Source organism: Ylistrum balloti, unplaced genomic scaffold (genome assembly GCF_031769215.1).
Source record: "Ylistrum balloti isolate Yb309-2 unplaced genomic scaffold, AGI_CSIRO_Ybal_v1 Utg370586, whole genome shotgun sequence".
Classification (NCBI taxonomy): Eukaryota; Metazoa; Mollusca; class Bivalvia; order Pectinida; family Pectinidae; genus Ylistrum; species Ylistrum balloti.
In genome coordinates, this window is record NW_026782364.1 from 239,892 (window position 1) to 261,460 (window position 21,569).

Sequence of the window (21,569 nt, forward strand, 5' to 3'; positions counted from 1 at the left end):
TATCGTTAAGATGTATGTATATATGTTGCGTCTATATGTCCAGTTTACCTATGTGACGTAGTGTGTCTACGTATGTCCAGTTATTGTATCGTTTTCATTCTTTGGTCTTTGTCTGTATTTGGCGGGTTGTTTAGTGGACAAAGGGGACGTTGACAAGTACGGACGTTTCAAACCTCCGTTCGACATTTGAGGCGTTTGTCCCGTAAATTGTAAGTTATATTTTTATATATTGCTTTGAAAGATCGGTAATTGTGTTATATATCTTGTGTAACATCATTTGTAATGATGTTGATAATTATTTATCAAAATCCGCGTGTATTGTTTACGCCAATAATATCGTCGATCTTGTGTAGTTTTATGCAAAACAAATATTCAATGACCCGTACTGTTTAATTACTTATATATGCGTTGTTTTTATTACAGTTGATCGTCTACGATCCTGATGATATTCATGTGATTAATGAGCCCTATGTTACTTTAGGACCCTTGACCCATTGTTGGGGTAGGTTTTACCTCTGCATATTGTTTGTAGCATAACGTTCTATTAAATGCAGTTCAATAATGTATAACGTACGTGGCTATAGTGCATCGCTATATTCCTTTTTTTTATATATATTTACAAAGTATTACCCGTTTGTATCCATATACTACAAGTAGATATACATTGTGTATAGTAAACTCCCTTTTGAGATAATGACAGCTGTGATATGATCTATAATGTACATTATGTGTGATATTTAATGTATTGATATGTATTATAAAGTATCGTGCTTATGTGCTTTATGTGTGCTATGTTGTAGGGTTTTTATAATTAGATAAACCGAATAAACAACTGGAACCGGAACCGGTGTTCGCCCTCGTTATTTCAACACCTATCAAATTTACACGTGTCTATTTATTTCATGATAGTAAATTAACTCGATACCTAATTTGCCATACATATAATCAAAAGGACTTTGTTGAATCACTGAATTGGAATCTATATCCGTGGTTAAATATTACTTTTGCTGGTCAATTGTGACAGGACCATTCTTCATATGATATTTCTTCACGTTTTAACGTCTACAGATGTTGATCTATTAACAATTGGAATGACATATAATGCTAATCATGTGTATTGTATGATGTAACCATGAGTGTCCACGATAACGAATGTCTAGGTCGCATATTGTGTGTCGCTCCTTTGTAATCTTCCGGATTTGTGATTGGTGAGTTACGAATGTCGAGGTCGCATATTGTGTGTCGCTCCTTTGTAATCTTCCGGGTCTGTGATGGGTGAGTTACGAATGTCGAGGTCGCATATTGGATGTCGCTCCTTTGTAATCTTCAGAGTATCAATCTGTGATTGGTGCGTTTTTTAGTCCGCTCTAAACTCATCAAATTGCTTTGCATGTGGCCTACAATTTTGCCATAAAATGTTCCTGGGAGCGGAAGTGATCGCAACTCCCTGTTTTTTGTCGAAGCAAGACATTTTACTCCGATTGTCTCCTGTTGCCACACTTGTGCGCAAACATTACTGCGTATATATGAGTAGTATAAACAAGTGATTGGACCACTCTTCCAGACTGCCATCCTTCCACCCCTAAAAACTGCGGCAAGGTTTCGCGGAAAGTCATTCTTGCCAAACATAAGTACGGAAAAAAGTCAGTGACAACTTTCCAGATTTGTGTTTGCTGATATTATATCAGAACATTTTCCTACAGTTAATCGAAGCACGTGAGACATAAATATTTAAAAAAGCACAAGACATTCTACTCTCAAAATCCTTTAAGTCATTTTTCTTAAATGCTTTTACTTCTTACTGAATATCCACATAGTTCTCTTGTTGACACACACATAAGTACACATTGTACACGCATCATTGTGTGTAAATACCCCTATCACAGAATTTTAAAGCTCCGAAACTGACCAGTCTGAATAATAAACAAATCTTATCAATAACATTTGTAAAATTAAAATTCATGTTATATAAAAAGTAATTTTATAACAGCAACAGCTGTTGTGTTTCGAAGGATTCTGACTATCTTACAACAATTTTATTCTGTTTTGGTCGCGAACCGATGATCAGATTTCCTTGACAACTTTGCTTTCCATCATATTTACAATGGCGCCACAATACGCATCTACCTTTCCTGCCAATCTTATGAGGATTAACTCTACAACACAAGTCTAGAGAGATTCCGCGTAGTGGCGGCCTCTTGCATGGATTGCTTGTATTTGTTGGCGTTCTGAGTATCGGTCCGCGACTAATTAAAACAAAACAAAATAGCGGATATATAGTCAGATCGCATCATTCATCAGTTCGTTGTTCATGTCTGTCGGGCACTGCGTTAGCATCTAGATTTATCGATCTCCAGATTGCGGTTAAGAAGATATGATATTTTTATTTTTGTAACGTTGGTTTAGAACATATTGTTAGTCTGATTGTATTACAGTGGTTTAGAAGATTTGTTGTTTGTTTTTATTACAGTGGTTTCGATGAGTTGTTGTTGGTTTCTATCACAACGGGATACGATAAAAAAGAGCTCTAGTAGACTGGGATGGAATGGGAAGCCAGCTTTACATAAATTAAAAGTGCAATGTCGACCACGTGTTTTATAAAACTATTTAAGATATCTGATATGCTATTATATGTTTATCATAATATATGGTGTTTTAAGTAGTTTAGTGTAATGTTGCCTACATAATACATATCCTAAATATTAAACCAAGAACACTCAGTTGCCCTTTGATTGCTGCGTTCATTATTGGGTCGATTAGATCCAGATCATCAGGGAAGCGAGACAATGCTCGTCATTCCCGTCATTCTTATGATACTTCTCTATATTTCGCAGAGTTTATCATTGTTCTATAGCCCTGCATGACAACAAAACTGTTGTATCACGTCGCCACTTTCATTAGTCCCATGTTACGACACAAAGATGATGATGCTTTTGTTTACAGTTTCAGAATGAATATTACAAATATTCCACACCATGGGACGAATTTATTTTACTTTATTATTGCTGCTCCACGAAGGTCTCGAACCCGTGACCCAGTAGTGGCTAGTGCTAAGACAGTCAGACGGCTTGACCACTTGACCACCAATAGAACAAAGTGAAGATTTACGAGAATGAATCACTTATGTAACGAAAACACGATACTAAGGTGAATAGACAATAATAATTTCTCTGAAAAACAAAGTCCATATACATTTACGGCAATATGATCGTCTTCCGAGAGACTTAATCAACGAGCAATATATCTCGATATACTTTTTGAACGACTGATATGAAATGATGAGAATGATTTTAATATGTTCCACCCATTTACAAGTAGTCCCAAATGTTTATGGCAGGTAACTTGTAGAAAGTACATGATTGATGTACTTAAATCCGTGATAAAAAGAGGAATTAATTTGTATTATTTTTGTCTTTTTAAATAAATTTGGAAATAAACAATACATTTGTCTTTCTACTTTAAGACTTTAAGTGACATTCCCACCAAATTTCTAAATGATAGAAAAAATCCTCTCTGACAACTGAAAGTATATTCTGTCAATCCAAGCAATTTGGACATTTCTTGGTAATGTTTCTAACCAGTCATAATCTGTTTGTTCCCTTTGACATACCTCACACATTCAGCTTAATATCATTACGTTATTTGTTTTTGTAACTATAAACTTCATTTACTTTTAATAACGATTGCGAAACGAGTTATTTCAACTTATACTAATCACTCTTGTTGGCGCGGATGTAAGCGCTCGAGTGGTCTTATTGTGGGAGGAAACCGGAGTACTCGGGGAAAACCCACGTGGTCGGGCAGGTGACCTTTCCTTTTCACGTCCGTTTCAGGAGTCGAGCCCCGAACGACTAAGTAAAAGGCGAGTGCGTTACCACTGCGCCACCCGACCATCCATATTCATTTTTATGTATTGGCATGCTTTAGATATCTGTTTACCATTTTCATTACCAGCTATTTTACGCGTGATCCTTATTCTATTAATGAAAATTAACCAAAAGTTGTCAAACGTGTGAACCCGCCCCCTCCCATTAATTAATTCTCCATTTTCTATAAAGTATTCAAAAATAAATCTTACTAAAGCATGACACATGATAAAGGTATTGTTTTTATGTGCATTAAGGCAGAAAATTAAGTTCACCTTTAATATAATTAGCAATTAATGAGCTTAATTACCATGACCTACTTTTCAACAATGGAATATTTTTTTCAATCAATTTTACTAATGAATGTTTTGATATGGATTATTACATGAAAATTAAGAAGAAAAAATCCAAAAAATATAATGTAGGTTTGTCATAATGGAGCTGTTTATGAATTTTACCCCCCACTTTACCCCCCCCCCCCCCATAACTAATGAATGGCTTAGATCTGACCTTAATTTTATGTCATATCATGACCGCCTAACCCAAAGGAATTCCTACACAAGAAATAAAAAATATCGGTCATGGCCGCCAGAAGGCCCAAATTGGCACTCCTCCTTTATTATAATTTTGCCTTTCCACTAACATTTGTCATAAATGTCTTTTAATATGTATTCTTAACATCAACACGAATGACATCAAATGGAAAAAAGGTAACTTTATAGTTTGTAATCGATCAAGACGTCAACAAACCAGGAAGTCCAACAAGGGCATACCATTAATCAATCTGGATCACATTCCTTGAATTTTAGATCAGGATTATTTCACTATTCCCGATTACCCCTGAAAGAGGACACCGATTCCCTTAAATAGATAAGATTCAAGACTTTAACATCCGGGTTTCAAGCATTCTCCGTTATGAATACATTATATTCTTCGGAGTATAGCATACCCCAAGGTTCAAAATACAAGGGGAACACTGATTAATATTTCCGAAAAATGTAAAAATAGCATAAATGAAGTCATTGATCCCCTGTTGTTAGTTGCGAAAATAATTATTAAATCGGCAGGCCTAAGAAGGTATAAGAAGTACATAGCAAATATTTAATTGGAGCCATTTTTCAAATCTGTCATTTCTGGTTGCTAAGCAACTTTGAGCTCGTAAAAGCAGATGAAAGTTTAGCAATTTTTTCATTAAAGTTTTTCTTATTTTCTCACCAATGATTTTATCAAATTTTAATGAAAGACGATTGACGATTGTTTGAAGGAAAAAACGATAGCTCCATCAAATAACAAGGAATGACTGTTATTGATAAAAATATAAGAATAAATTGGAACAATGAATACGTACAGAAACATTGAGCTTTTTAAAAAATCACCACCAGAGCAAGGAGTAGTTTAGAAAATTGACTTCCTGACCTGTATACAATTGTTTTGTGCATACGTGTTCAGATTGAACGAAAGACACACAAGTGAATAACACATTTAAATACAAATTTACAGTAAGATAGAGTAGAACCGAACAATGCATCAAACTGCATCATACAGCTGTGTTTCGTCCTTCTAGTCTCATCAGTGATGTTAAGGACTTAAGCCTATGTAGCGAATGATGATAATCCGAAGTGATCGATAAGTCATAATGTAGACGGGGAGATAAAACAGCCCAATAATTATATCAGCTTCCTTATTTTCATATATCACATACTTTTAGAATACCAGAAAGTATAAATGTGTATTCTGAAAAATGCTACGATTCGAATGAATTGAAACATGGCAACAACAGTGTCTACCACTTGCTATATCAAAGACTGTACACAAGACACACAAGGGAATAGCACCATTTAATACAAATTTAGAGTTAGATACAGTGGAGCAAAACAATTAATTGAAATGCTGTGTTTCGTCCCCTCTAGGACTCGCCAGTGATGTTCAGCCGTGGAAGCGACTTAGGAAAATCCAACGTGATTGTACAAGATCTTTCACTCTTGTTTTAGAAGTATGAAATATTACTCGCTAAATATCATGTTTTGTAACCTCTAAAAACAACTAATTCGAGATAAAGAAATACCATAGACATCACCAATATGTTGTGGAACCTCTAATATTTACTCCATTGCAAAAAGATAAATAAATGACACCGTATTCATTCCAATAGTTCTTGAGTTTATTGATTAATTTTTATTCACATTTAAAATTTCTAAAAGCATACAGGTAGTTAGGTTAGTCTAAACAATTGATAAACATATTATCCAGTTTGTTGGTTCTCTGAATCTGTAATCTCACAGTAGTACCCATATTAATCACACGATCCTTCATGTGCGCTAGCTACTCCCCTGAAAATGTAAAATGGCGTATATCAATAATGCAAAGTTTGAACGCTTTATACAAAATAAATTCCTTAAAGATATTTCTTAGAAACCCGAAAAAGACACATAACTGCATTTCGTTTCATGCATTAGAAAGGAATATCATCATTTGTCTTTCTCGCTGAATACATTCACCTTTTTTGTATTACAGATATTTATTTTCTCCTGGAAGACATTGGAGCAGATTACTTTAATAGATGGAAAGAAGAATGCTTCTCAGATATTCATTGTAATCAAAATGAAATGCAGTTTATTGAAGTGACAGGATGACTATACAAAAGAAGACTCAATGTACAGATATCGTATGAGTAAAACATGTATTAACATACTTGCACTCTCTGCTACAATCGTTGATGTACGTTTCCCCATCATCTCCACACACAGGATTGTAATCCATCGTACAGACACACAGGTCATCTTCACACTTTCCATTGTGGAGCAATCGGACATCACTGAAATGTTCAGTAGAATGGAATATAACGATGAAAGGTCTACCCTGAAATTGTTTTCTGTTTAACGAGGCTGTAAGCAAGCTGTATCTAGTAAACACAAATGGAATTGTATACGATAATACAACTCTTGGACTATTTTGAAAATATTCCCATAGCTTAGCAACATTGTAGTCACATAGAGATTTTTTTTTATGAAAATCTATTTATCTACTTAAAAGACATTTAAGTAAAATAAGAACCAGGCGACATGAAGTAAAACAATGAATCAAGCTGCATCGTATATCTGTTTCGACCTTCGAAGAGAATAGAGAAAATCCATATTGGTTGAAAGAAATATCGGAAATCAAACGGGGAGGTACACTAACAGCAGTATTCAATGATTTTCATAATTTTCAAAATGAATGACAGAACGACAAGTACATGTACATATTCTGAACCATGCCACTATTCGATTGGAATTAACGCCCGTCATGTATAAAAGACACATTAGTGAACAACCCATTTCAATACAGATTAGATTACTGGTTACAAAATTACAGAAGAGCCAAATAATAAAGTAAAGTGAATCATACAGTTGTATCGTCCTTTTATGACTCGTCACGATGTTATACTAGGGTAATAAATAAAAATCTAAATTACATTTCAAAAAAACCTTTTATAACATATAATAGCGCCAGAAATTGAATTCACCTTGATCTTCCGTCCTGATTAATTTCAAGTGTTCAAAGTTTTGATATATCGTTGTTGTGATTAAAACAGATTTCTCGAAGATTCTTAAGGGGTTTGTTATAAGTTCAACAACCAGATTTCGGTGACCATGAGTACATTTGACTTACTTGCACTTCCTCATACAATCGTTTCCGTAAGTTACACCGTCTGCACCACATACGGGTTTGTGAATCATTTGACATGCGCATGCTTTTTTGGGAACTGAATTGGTCTCATCTGCCATAATAGCAGAGAAGCCAATCACCACTAGGAGAACTAATGTCAGCTTCATGATTAGTTGGTGTCTTCTAGGATGTACCTGCAAACATTAAAATGTAATACATTCGAGATAATTGAATTAAATGTTCAATAACAGATCTTTTTGATAACATTCCAGCACAAACTGTTGTTTGAATTAAGAAAGTAACATCGAGTTGATATTCATTGAGTGAAGTATGTGTTAGTGAATGTAACTGCAGACAATATTGTACAGTTGTACATACCAAAAGTGATATTCTTCAGAGAGCTGGAGTATGGTTACTGGCTATTGTGAACCTGCACTATATATAGGCAATGTGTGTAGGTCATCATTAATTAAGACAAGGTGAATGTACATGGTCACTGGTCATGCATGTAACATGTTGTCAAATGCCTCAAGCTTGTAAAATTATTGTTTATCAGAAGCATGTTTAGGTCCGAATGGCATGTAGTCATTTTGGGATATTTTCAGATCGAGGATATGACGTTAATCAGGACACAATTATCAAATTTAAGTTCGATGATTAACAGAAGTAGGTCATGTAGGGAAAAAATCTTAATATACCATAGGAAAATTTCTTATTGTTAATTGTTATACACTTCAGTAAAATTGTCAATTTACATGAACCAGATCCAATGAAGTTGTTGTTTTACAGGATTTACTGTACTCGAAAGAGCCGGGGTCATAAGAAGACAGGTATCCATTCAATATTATACAGAAAAAATGAATGAATGAGCTTTAAGACATATATCAAAGTTGGTTTTCGAACATTTGCTTATGGGTATTTCAAGTGATTTGTATGTCAAAGTTTTGCTGTACGGACAGTTTCAAATTCATGAGCTTGTGATATTAAAGTAACATTTACTTCCCATGGGTTTTCTATTACTATCATTTTATAGATTTTATGGGTATTAATGAGTAAGTTATCTCCTCTTTAACATAGTACATTTTGCTAAACATTTAGTAATAACACCTATCACTTTCATTATATGTTTCTTTTAGATTTCTGCTCACCGCACATAAGAAACACAACTGCATAGCCGCTTTTAATACAAAATGTAGTGTTAGATACAATACAGACAAATAACGAATTAAAAGACACCATACAACTGCTTCGTCCTTCTAGGACTCGACAGTGATATTGATGGGCCTTACTTCTGAAACTTAGGAGGCAACTAAGGAAATTCCAAAGAGATCAAAGGAAATTTCAAATCAAGATAGAAGATGCACTAGCCCCATAATTAAGTAAACTTAGCAATTCATATATAAATGTAATGTCAGTACAACGTCAAGGACATGTGTTACCGTGCCACTATTCCAATGAATCAAACCATGACATGAAGGATTGGGCAAACCTCGTCGGTTAGAAATTCACCAGTGATGCTCACCACATGCAATCTTGATTATTGTATAAAGACACACAAACGAATAACGCCTTCAATACAAATATATAATTAGACACATTACGGTCAAACTATGAAGGTAACGGCACCAATCAGATATTTCATCCTGGTTGGACTCACCAGTGGTGCTACCATATAATTCTATAATTTCCATTTAATCATTTATAATATTGAATGAATTGTGCCACTATTTCAGTTGAGTTTAAAAGTGGCAAACTTAAAATATATCGATCTATTACGATAAATTGATATGACAAATCATTTTGAAATCTCAAAATGTACTGGGTAACTGTTCAACAAATTAATTTATTTTTTGTACCTGTATTGATTATTCAATAATACATATCTCAAAAGAAACGTATGTCCATGATGAAATTGTAATGCAAATTTTCCAAATATATGATTTTCTGTGAATGTCAAAGTGTTTTGGTGGTAGACAGACGAAATACTCTCAATTATTGTTAACCCGTACATTAATTCAATTCATTCATGTGATGTGTTTAATATTTTGACTGTGTTGTACTGAATGATGTATTATCACTAGATTGACCTTTATGTTCTGTTATGTTTCTGTGTGCTGTATTAGTATAATACTATCACATAAGTGTAATATGATTTTTTGTGACATCAGCAGATGAAACAAACTTAGACCTAAAATGAAGGATTCAGTGGTTTCGAAGATATGATATTTTTTGTTGTTTTGTTTTTTTTTTTTTTTTGGCTTGGTAACAGTGGTAAAGTAGATTAGATGTTTTGTTTTGTAAGGAAGGTTAAAACAATTAGATGTTTTGTTGTTAGATGAGTGGTTTATAAAATTAGATGTTTTGTTGTTAGAGAGGTTAAGAAGATTAGATGTTTTGTTTTTGTTAGACTGGTTTAGAAAATTAGATGTTTTGTTTATGTTAGAGTGGTTTAGAAGATTAGATGGTTTGTTGTTAGAGTGGTTTAGAAGATTAGATGCTTTGTTTTTGCTAGAGTGGTTTTGAAGATTAGATGCTTTGTTTTTGTAAGATTGGTGTAGGTGTAGAACAGTAGATATGTTGTGTTTGTTAGAGAGGTTTAGAAGAACAGATATTTGGTGATTTCGAAGATTTGATGTGTTGTTTTTATCGCAACGGGATACCATAGGTATGAAAGTGTCCCAGTATATTGAAAGAGTATAGCAAGTCAATTTAAAATTAATTCCAAAGTGCAATGTCGATCTTATGTTCCACAAAATTATTTACGATATTTAATATATCATAATCATATATAACATGATGTCTTCCGAACGACCAAAATTCTTTCCCGCCTGTTCTTTCAATCAGAGAGCAATATATCTAGATCTCTTTTATGAAAGAGCTCTATGTAATGATGAGAATGATTGTGATATGATCCATCCACTTACCACTAAAATTAGAGTCTTAAATGTAAGTGGAAGATATCTTGTAGAAGCATGAATAAACATAGAAGATATACTTAAAAGTCGTGGTAAAATGAAAAATGCATAACATTGAAATTGATTAGAAATATTTCGTCTCTGTAAACAGTTTGATAAATAAACACTACATTTGTCTTTTCTACCGAAACCAAACGCTGTCTTAATCGAAATCTTATGATAACTAGGGTTTTGTGGGTCAATCCAACTAACTACAAATGGAAAAGTTGCAGTAATGCTTTTTTCACATTCAAAATCTGTTTGTTTCCATTTGACATGCCACACACATTCAGCTTATCATCATTAAGCTGGGTTCATTTTGTTGTTCTTTTGGCATGCTTTAGAGATCTGTTTACCATTTTCAATAAAAATTATTCTACGTATAATTCTTTTCTATCAATGAAAATCTATTTAGGTAATTAACTATCCTTTTGCCTTACCACTAACATTTGTCATAAATGTCTTGTAATATGTATTCTTAACATTAACACGGATAACACAGCTCATAAAATAGAAAAAAGAATGACTTTATAATTTGTAATCGACCAAGAGGTCAACACACCAGGAAGTCCAACAAGGACATACCTATAATCACACTCCTTGAATTTTAGATCCCAACTATTTCACTATTCCCGGTTATCCCTGAATGAGGACACCGATTCCCTTAAATAGATAAGATTCAAGATTTTAACATCCGGGTTTTAAAGCATTCTCTGCTATGAATACATGTATATTCTTCGAAGTATAGCATACCCCAAGGTTCAAAATACAAGGGGAACACTGATTAATATTTCCGAAAAATGTAAAAATAGCATAAATGAAGTCATTGATCCCCTGTTGTTAGTTGCGAAAATAGTTATTAAATCGGCAGGCCTAAGAAGGTATAAGAAGTACATAGCAATTATTTAATTGGAGCCATTTTTTAAATCTGTCATTTTCTGGTTGCTAAGCAGCTTTGAGCTCGTAAAAGCAGATTAAACTGTAGCATTTGTTTAATATTTTCTTTTTTTCCCCACTATGATTTTATCAAATTGTAATGAAAGACGATTGACGATTATTTGAAGGAAAATACGATAGCCCCATCAAATAACAATAAATGACTGTTATTGACAAAACATATAGGAAGAAATTGTGACAATTAATGCATACCGAAACATTTATATTTTGGCTTTTAAAATGAATTTCTAATATTGACCTTTTAAAACTCACCATCAGAGCAAAGGTTAAGGTTGGGAAATTGACCTCCTGATCTGTTTACATTCTCAATGAAGTTAATTCTATTTCTATTAAATGTTACACATGTAAATCGATCTATGATTCTCATGTTTAATAGTCAGAAGCTTTATACTTAATCTATGAAATGATATATATGTTGCGTCTTCACCGGCAGATGTACGTGCTCGTTTGTACATGCATAGGAACAACTTTGTTAAGATTTAATAAAAGGCAGACATTCGAATAACCCATTTTAATACAACTTTACAGTAAGATAAACAGAACAATGGATTAAACTGCATCATAAAGCTTCGTCCTTCTAGACTCATCAGTGACGTCAAGAGCCTAAGCCTATGTGGCGAATGAGTTTAATTCAAAGTGATCGAAAAGTCATAATCTAGACGGGGAAATAAAGCAGCCCAATAATTATATATATTTCATTATTTTCATGCATCACATACTTTTAGAATATCGGAAAGTATATATGTGTATTCAGAACTATGCTACGATTCGAATGAATTGAAACGTGATATGCAGGTTACGGCAAATCTCGGGGACTACTAGAACTCGCCAGTGATGCTCAGTCGAGGTAGCGACTCAGGAAAATCCGATGTGATCGAAAGAAAAGTTAAAATGTGTACATCTGTACATTATCTTTCACTCTCTTTATTTTTTAGAAGTATCAAATATCACTCGTTAAACGTTGTGTTTTGCAACCCCTGAAAATATTTATTTCGAGATAAAGAAATACCATAGACAACACCAATTTGTTGTGGAGCCTCTAATATTTACTCCATTGCATGAAGATAAATAAATGACACCGTATTCATTCCAATAGTTCTTGAGTTTATTGATTAATTTTGATTCACATTTACAATTTCTGAAACATACAGGTAGTTAGGTTAGTCTAAACTATTGATAAACATATCATCCAGTTTGTTGGTTCTCTGAATCCGTTATGTAATATCACAGCAGCCCCCATTTTAATCACACGTTCCTTCATGTGCGTTGCCTACTCCCCTGAAAATGTAAAATGGCGTATAGTAATAATCAAAATTTTAACGATATATACCAAATAAGTTCCTTAAAGATATTTCTTATGGTTTTAAAAACAGAAACTCTAAAATTACACAGCATTACGCTTCAAGTATTAGAAATGAATATCATCATTTTTCTTTCTCGCTGAATACATTCACCTTTATTATATTTCAGATATTTGTTTGCTCCTGGAAGACATTGGAGCAGATTACTTTAATAGATGAAAAGAAGAATGCTTCTCAGATATTCATTGTAATCAAAATGAAATGCAGTTTACTGAAGTGACAGGATGACTATACAAAAGAAGACTCAATGTACAGATATCGTATGAATAAAACATGTATTAACATACTTGCACTCTCTGCTACAATCGTTGATGTACGTTTCCCCATCATCTCCACACACAGGATTGTAATCCATCGTACAGACACACAGGTCATCTTCACACTTTCCATTATGGAGCAATCGAACATCACTGAAATGTTCAGTAAAATGGAATAAAATGGTAGCAGGTCAACCCTAAAGTTGTTTTCTATTTAACGAGGATGTAGGCAAGCTGTATCTAGTAAACACAATATGTAATTTATACGATAATAAAACTCTTTGACTATTTTGAAAACATTCGCATTGCTAAGCAACATCTTAGTCACATTGATATTTTTTATGAAAATCTATTTATCTACTTAAAAGACATTTAAGTAAAGTAGAACCAAACGAAATGAAGTAAAATAATGAATCAAGCTGCATCGTATATCTGTGTCGACCTACGAGGATACGCAAGGAGTACTTTCTCCTAAATTGTTGAAATCTAGGAGGAGAATTTGAAAAATCCATATTGGTCGAAAGAAATATATTCGATTGGAACTAATGCCCATCATGTGCAAAAGACACATTTGTGAATAAGTCATTTCAATACAGATTAGATTACCGGTTACAAAATTACAGGAGAGACAAATAATAAATTAAACTGAATCATGCAGTTGTATCGTCCTTTTCTGACTCGTCACGATTTTATACTAGGGTAATTAATAGAAATCTAAATTTTAAGTGGTTTGTTATACGTTCAACAACCAGATTTCGGTGACTATGAGTACATTTGACTTACTTGCACTTCCTCATACAATCGTTTCCGTAAGTTACACCGTCTGCACCACATACGGGTTTGTGAATCATTTGACATGCGCATGCTTTTTTGGGAACTGAATTGGTCTCATCTGCCATAATAGCAGAGAAGCCAATCACCACTAGGAGAACTAATGTCAGCTTCATGATTAGTTGGTGTCTTCTAGGATGTACCTGCAAACATTAAAATGTAATATATTCGAGATAATTGAATTAAATGTTCAATAACAGATCTTTTTGATAACATTCCACCACAAACTGTTATCAAAGTAACATCGAGTTGATATTCATTGAGTGAAGTATGTGTTAGTGAATATAACTGCAGACAATATTGTACAGTTGTACATACCAAAAGTGATATTCTTCAGAGAGATGGAGTATAGTTATTGGCTATTGTGAACATGCACTATATATAGGCAATGAGTATAGGTCATCATTAATTAAGACAAGGTGAATGTACATGGTCACTGGTCATGCATGTAACATGTTGCCAAATGCCTCAAGCCTGTAAAATTGTTGTTTATCAGAAGCATGTTTAGGTCCGAATGGCATGTAGTCATTTTAGATTATTTTGCAGATCGAGGATATGACATTAATCAGGACACAATTATTAAATTTAAGTTCGCCATTCCTAAGTATTAATGTATTTTATTTCTTCTATTTTGTTTTTCTCTTATTCTTTATCTCTCTTTCTCTTTCTGTTGGGTTTGAGTTGGCATATCAAACTTTGCTGTTGATTGAATGGGGGAGGGTATAAAGATTATCTCGGCCAATGGCCAAGGACTTTCGAACAAAGAAAAGCGTAAGGATGTTTTCTCTTACTTAAGACATACTAACAAAAATATATACTGTCTACAGGATACGCACTTCACTGATGATAATGAACAGTTGATAAGAAATGAATGGGGTTATGAATCATTTTTCTCGTCCTTCCGCGGAAACTCTCGAGGGGTAGCTATTCTTATAGGTAGTAATTTTGAGTGCAAAATTCACAAGGAAAAGAAGGATTCATCAGGAAATTTCTTAGCACTAGACATAGAAGTAAATGACTCACACATTACACTTGTTAATTTATACGGTCCTAACCAAGATAATCCAGATTTTTATACAAAGATTTCAGACACCATAGAAGACTTTGAAAATACACACGTTATTATTTGTGGTGATTTTAACCTTGTTTTAAAGCCTATTCTTGATTATGACAATACATATAAAAATAACAACAATCCAAAAGCAAGAGACAGGGTATTAGATACCATGGAAAATTTTAGTCTTGTAGATATTTTTAGAGAGCATGACGAAAATGTTAGGAGATATACTTGGAGAAGAAAGAACCCAGTGAAACAGGCACGTCTTGACTTTTTCCTTGTATCTGAAAGTTTGCTATCTAGTGTAAACCATACAGGTGTTGATCCTGGTTATAGGAGTGATCATTCCTTCCCTAATATATCAATGACTTTTAACGAGTTTAAGAGAGGTAAAGGAACATGGAAACTTCTTCATGATCTAGAATATTTAAACACTGTAAATACTTGTATCAATACAGTAAAGAAACAATATTGTATACCAGTTTATGATCTTAATAATATTGAAAATATTCCTAATTCATTAATACAATTCACTATTAATGATCAATTATTTTTAGAAACTTTACTGATGGAAATTCGAGGGAAATCCATAGCTTATGCATCATACAAGAAAAAACAATCTCATTTAAGGGAAGGTAATCTTATGAAAGTAATACAAGAGCTAGAAGCACAGGAAAACATTGATATAGATGAATTGAATGAGAAAATGCAGGATTTAGTAAAACTAAGAACACATAAGATTAAAGGGAGTATTATTAGATCAAGGACCAAATGGGCGGAAGAGGGGGAAAACCAACCAGTTACTTCTTTAACGTAGAAAATAGAAACTATATATCTAAAATAATACCAAAATTACAAACCGACAATAATAACATAATAACAAAACAGGAAAGGATATTGGAAAAAGTTTGTTCTTTTTACAAAAATCTCTATGATGTCTCAGATAGTGGTAATATACAAGACATTGATCTTAATCATTATATCAGTGATGAAGTTCCTAAACTTTCTGCACAAGAGTCTGGAAATCTAGAAGGAGAAATTACCTATACAGAAGCAGGAAATACTTTAAAATTTATGAAAAACAATAAGAGTCCTGGGTCGGATGGGTTTACAACAGAATTTTTCAAATGTTTCTGGGGGAAAATAGGGGAATTTATTGCTAGGTCTATTAACTTCGGTTATCATACAGGGCAACTATCCATAACACAGAGGCAGGGCTTAATTACATGCATACCAAAACCAGACAAACCTAAGCATTTCATAAAAAACTGGAGGCCAATTTCACTGTTAAACACTGTGTATAAAATAGCATCAGGTACTATAGCACAGAGAATAAAAACTGTCCTAGACAAATTAATTAACAATGACCAAACAGGTTTTTTAGCTGGGCGTTACATAGGGGTTAACACACGATTGATTTATGACATTATGCAATACACTGAGGAAAAGGATATACCAGGAATGTTATTAATGATTGATTTTCAGAAAGCATTTGATTCTGTGTCTTGGCTATTCATAGAAAAAGTTCTACTTCTTTTTGGTTTTGGTAAAAGCATAATTCACTGGTTTAAAACATTACATAATAAAGCACAGTCAGCTGTAAATCAGGGGGGAACCTATCTTCTTTCTTTGATATTAAGAGGGGCTGCCGACAGGGGGACCCGGTCGCGCCGTATATGTTTATTCTTTGTGCTGAGGTTTTGGCAATAAAGTTAAGAAACAATAGAAATATCATTGCTGTTGAAGTTGAAAACTGTCCTATATTACTATCTCAGTATGCTGATGATACTTCGCTTATCCTCGATGGGTCTGAAAAATCACTAAAAGAATCCATCAGAGAGCTTAATGAATTTGCAAATATTTCTGGATTAAAAATGAATATTGATAAAACTCAGGTAATATGGATTGGAAGTAAAAAATATAATGAGGATAAACTTTTACCTGAACTTAACCTACAGTGGGGCAAAGAAAGATTTACATTATTAGGAGTTGATTTTAGTGTGAATCTACATGAAATACCGAAACTAAACTTTGATAAAAAAAACTCACTAAACTGAAATCGCTAATAAAAATATGGAATAGAAGATCATTAACTCCAATAGGAAAAATAAACATTATAAAGTCGTTGCTTATATCACAATTTAATCATCTCTTTATTTCATTACCTAATCCAGATGAGAAGTTTCTGTTTAAACTCAACTCTCTACTTTTTGACTTTCTATGGGATGGAAGACCAGATAAAATCAAACGGGATACAATTATGCAAAACTATGCTAATGGTGGTCTTAAGATGGTCAATCTTGTAGCTTTTATAAATGCATTGAAACTGACTTGGATAAGGAGACTCTATCGCAGTACTGAGAAATGGCAGATAATTCTAAAAACCTATATTGACACTGACCTTCTTGCAAACTGTGGTAATAATTATATTCATTTATGCATAAAAAAGTGCAAAAACAAATTTTAGTGTGATGTTTTCAAAGCTTGGGGTACACTTAACACAAAATATGAGGATAAGCTATTTCAGAGTAATATATTATCTGTCCCAATTTGGTATAACAATAAAATAAAGATAGGAGGTAAAACAGTATTTTATGAGAGTTGGTTTTAGAAGAATATAACTATCATAGCTAATTTAATCAAAGATACCAACAGATGTGTTTTCTATGGAAGAGAAGAATTTATTCGAAAATATCAAATAAATACAAATTTTTTACAATACCAGGGTCTGGTCTCTGCAGTCAAAAAATTTATTGCATCAGATACTATCTCTAACCCCTCTATAATCTATCCTTGCATACCAATCACCTTACGTATCTTTCTTCAAGACAAAAAAGGGTCAAAAAGGTTTTATAATACTCTAATTAAATGTAACGTGTTACCATCGGGTACCAAAAAATGGAATAGTATATTTGATAATATAGATAAACAAACTTGGGATAAGTACTATTTAATGCCATTCCATGTAACAAAAAATACAAAGTTCCAGTGGTTCCAGTATAGGGTAATCCACCATGCATTAGCAACAAATTCCCTTCTTTTTAAAATTAGATTAGTTATCTCCCCTCTTTGTGTGTTGTGTAACTCTGAGCACGAAACAATCAGTCATCTGCTGTGGGAATGTCAGGAAGTACAAAGACTATTACAGAGTCTTGATATTTTGTTAGAAGCTCTATTTATCCCTTTCTAAGTAAACAAGCAAACTTTCATTCTTGGTCTCCTACATCAAAACTTCCTTCTGAGTAACAGAGTAGACAATGAGATTATAATTATTATCAAACAGTATATTTATAAAATGAGATGCTTACACCATTCACTAAACTTGCATGCACTAATTAATACAATCAAAGATAATTATATGATACAAAAATATATAGCTAATGGTAAGGATGATAAAGTAAAACGTAAATTTGAGAATGAATGGAAAAAATGGGAAAAATTAATACAGTTTTGATCTACACACTTTGATCTATTACTCATCGCATTACTAGTTTTTCTTTTTTTTCTATAATTTTTTATAATTATATACATAACAGTCCTTGACCATACCGAGTAATCAGATATAAAGGAAGAAAAACATTAAAAGATTAAATTACTCTAACCTATTTTACCATCTCACCCAACAATCCACTTTACTATTTCTTCATTTTCTTCAATTTCTTTCTCTTTAAATTTCTTATCCCTAATAAAGTTCTATTTCATTTTCTCATTTCTGTATGTTGATGTCAATTTATGGTTGTGTGTGTGTTTATGCATGTGTGCATGGGTGCATTTCAAACAAAAGTTTACTGTGATATTTATGAATCATAATGGTTATGAAAGTATGAATCTTGATTTGATGATGATAATGAATTGTTGAATGTGGATGATGATGATGCATTATTTAGTATGTACAATAATCATGATAGTAATATTGATTGTGATATATATGTTGAAATGGATGGTGAGGAAGATTATCATGTTTTTGAGGAAGATGATGATGATGATGATGATGATGATGATGATGATGATGATGATGATGATGCATTATTTAGTGTGTAACATAATAATATTGATTGTGATATATGAGGATTATCATGTATGGTAATAATAATAATAATAGTAGTAGTAATGATCACATGCATTGTTGAATGTTGATGATGATGTTGATGATTCTTTTGAATGGAGTGTATTTGTTTGACACGCAATGACTATATGTGCACCTGTGGTTGGATATGTGAGAGGGTGTGAGTGTATTTGTCCTGTTCAACGTGTAAAATCTTGAAAAATAAAAAAAATTATATAAAAAAAAAAATTTAAGTTCGATGATTGAAAGAATTAGGTCATGCAGGGAAAAAAATCTTAATATACCATGGGAAAGTTTCTTGTTGTTAATTGTTATACACTTCAGTAAAATTGTCAATTTACATGAACCAGATCCAATGAAGTTGTTGTTTTACAGGATTTACTGTACCTGAAAGAGCTGGGTTAATAAGAAGACAGGTATCCGATCAATATTTTACTTAAAAAATGGATCAATGAGCTTTAAATCTTATATGTAAATGATGTTTGTCTAAAACAGATCTTCGACATATATCAAAGTTGGTTATCGAACATACGATTATGGGTATTTGAATTGATTCGTATGTCAAAGTTTTGCTGTACGGGCACTTTTCGCACAAAATATCATGAATTTGTAATATCAAAGTTAAACTTGCATCTCATGGATTCGTTTTCTATGTATCATTTCATAGATTCGATGAGCATCTAGATTGTTCTTTTTGTTAAACATGTAGTTATAACACCTATCACGTTCAGTATATGCCGCTTTTACACAAAATGTAGTGGTAGATACAATACAGACAAATAATAAATAAAAAGACACCATACAACTGCTTCGTTCTTCTAGGACTCGACAGTGATATTGATGGGCCTTACTTCTGAAACTTAGGAGGCAACTAAGGAAATTCCAAAGAGATCAAAGGAAATTTCAAATCAAGATGGAAGATGTACTAGCCCCATAATTAAGTAAACTTAGCAATTCATATATAAAATGACATGCAGGATTGGGCAAACCTCGTTGGTTAGAAATCAACCAGTGATGCTCACCACATGCAATCTTGATTATTGTATAAAGACACACAAACGAATAACGTCTTCGATACAAATATATAATTAGACACATTACGGTCAAACTATGAAGGTAACGCCACTAAAGCTATACTGAAAACAAACCTGGACCTAATGTAAAGGTTTCGAAGATTTGATATTTTTTGTTTTGTTTGTTTTTTTTCTGTTGGTTTTAAAGATTCAATGTTTTGTTTTTGTAATAGTGGTTAAGAAGATAAGATGTTTTGTTGTTGTTAGATTGGTTAAGAAGATAAGATGTTTTGTTGTTGTTAGATTGGTTTAGAAGATTAGATGTTTTGTTTTTGTTAGAGTGGTTTAGAAGACTTAATGTTTTGTTTTTGTTAGAGTGGTTTAGAAGACTCAATGTTTTGTTTTAGTTAGAATGGTTATCATCAGCAGATGTTAAAGCTTAACTGGAAACAGACCTAGACTGGGGCTTTTTTAAAATGAAAGGTTCATACGACCATTTTGTACATCCTATATAAAATGAGAACTCGTGAAAATCCTGCGTGTTTTGCGCCCTTTTTGATTTTCCGTTGATTATATGTTCAGTCTTTCCAAAGAAAAAATACATACTGATCTTTTACAATTCCTATTAATTATAAGGAATCCTTAATTTCACATGAATCCATATAATCATAGTTTTATTGATGACTTGTCTAGTTATTCAACTAAACATATGTCAAATCTACAAACCACCATTCTTAGCAGTATTGAATCTGTGTAACAGTCTCATTCTGATACTGTTTTCTTAAGAGGTGGAATTAAGAGTATGTGGATTTTAAAGAACTCAAAAGAACCAATTTTCAACATCCACTTCTAAAACATATCTTCTATAAGAACATTTAATTTTTCCAATTTGTACACCACCATACTTCATTCTAAGCGGAAAGAATGCCTTCTCTCTTGTTATGAGAGCTTTCTTTTCCAAGAAGGATGAACTGCCTTACAAACATATATAGTTGTAAACTATACTGAAGTGTATTTTTTGAAAAATACGTCCATGCCAATAAAGAATTATACGGAGAATGCAGTTTTAGAATTATCGAATTTCTTGTTGATAACATTTTCGTCGAGTTTAGTAGTAACTTCTTCAAACAGACTGCCTATGGAAATTAACTTCCGTTGACTTACTTGTATTTGTTTTCATAAGGTGCTGAATTTATCGAAAAGTTTATCATGAAGGATAAAAAGACCTTGCAAAGTCGTTTAATTTCACTTTCAGATATACTGATGACGTTATGTCATTAAAAAACAAGAAATTTATTTACCATGTCCATCTTATAAAACCACCAGAATTGGAAATCAGCGATGAGATAGAACCTTTTGTATATCAGTTTGTTTTTATCTTTTCGTACAACGAAAAAAACATCGACAGCTTTCCATCAAGCTGTATGATAAACGTAAGGAATTCAATTTCATTATTGTGAATTTTCCATTTCTGGATAAAAATATTACTGCATCCCTAATCTACGTTGTTTACATATAACAGTTGAATCGATATTCAAGTGCCTTTTCATATTATACTA

General features: G+C 32.9%; 2 protein-coding genes across 2 annotated transcripts; both read right to left on the reverse strand.

Moving 5' to 3' along the window:
* Positions 1-6,515: 6,515 nt before the first annotated feature.
* Positions 6,516-7,681, reverse strand: LOC132556728 (four-domain proteases inhibitor-like). Its single transcript, XM_060221170.1, has 2 exons — positions 7,518-7,681; positions 6,516-6,681 (listed from the first exon to the last, which is right to left on the reverse strand). Exons 1-2 carry the CDS (start codon positions 7,679-7,681, stop codon positions 6,516-6,518), a joined length of 330 nt encoding a protein of 109 aa, XP_060077153.1.
* A 4,985-nt stretch (positions 7,682-12,666) lies between these two features.
* Positions 12,667-13,990, reverse strand: LOC132556729 (four-domain proteases inhibitor-like). Its single transcript, XM_060221171.1, has 3 exons — positions 13,827-13,990; positions 13,074-13,196; positions 12,667-12,703 (listed from the first exon to the last, which is right to left on the reverse strand). Exons 1-3 carry the CDS (start codon positions 13,988-13,990, stop codon positions 12,667-12,669), a joined length of 324 nt encoding a protein of 107 aa, XP_060077154.1.
* Between the last annotated feature and the right edge of the window lie 7,579 nt (positions 13,991-21,569).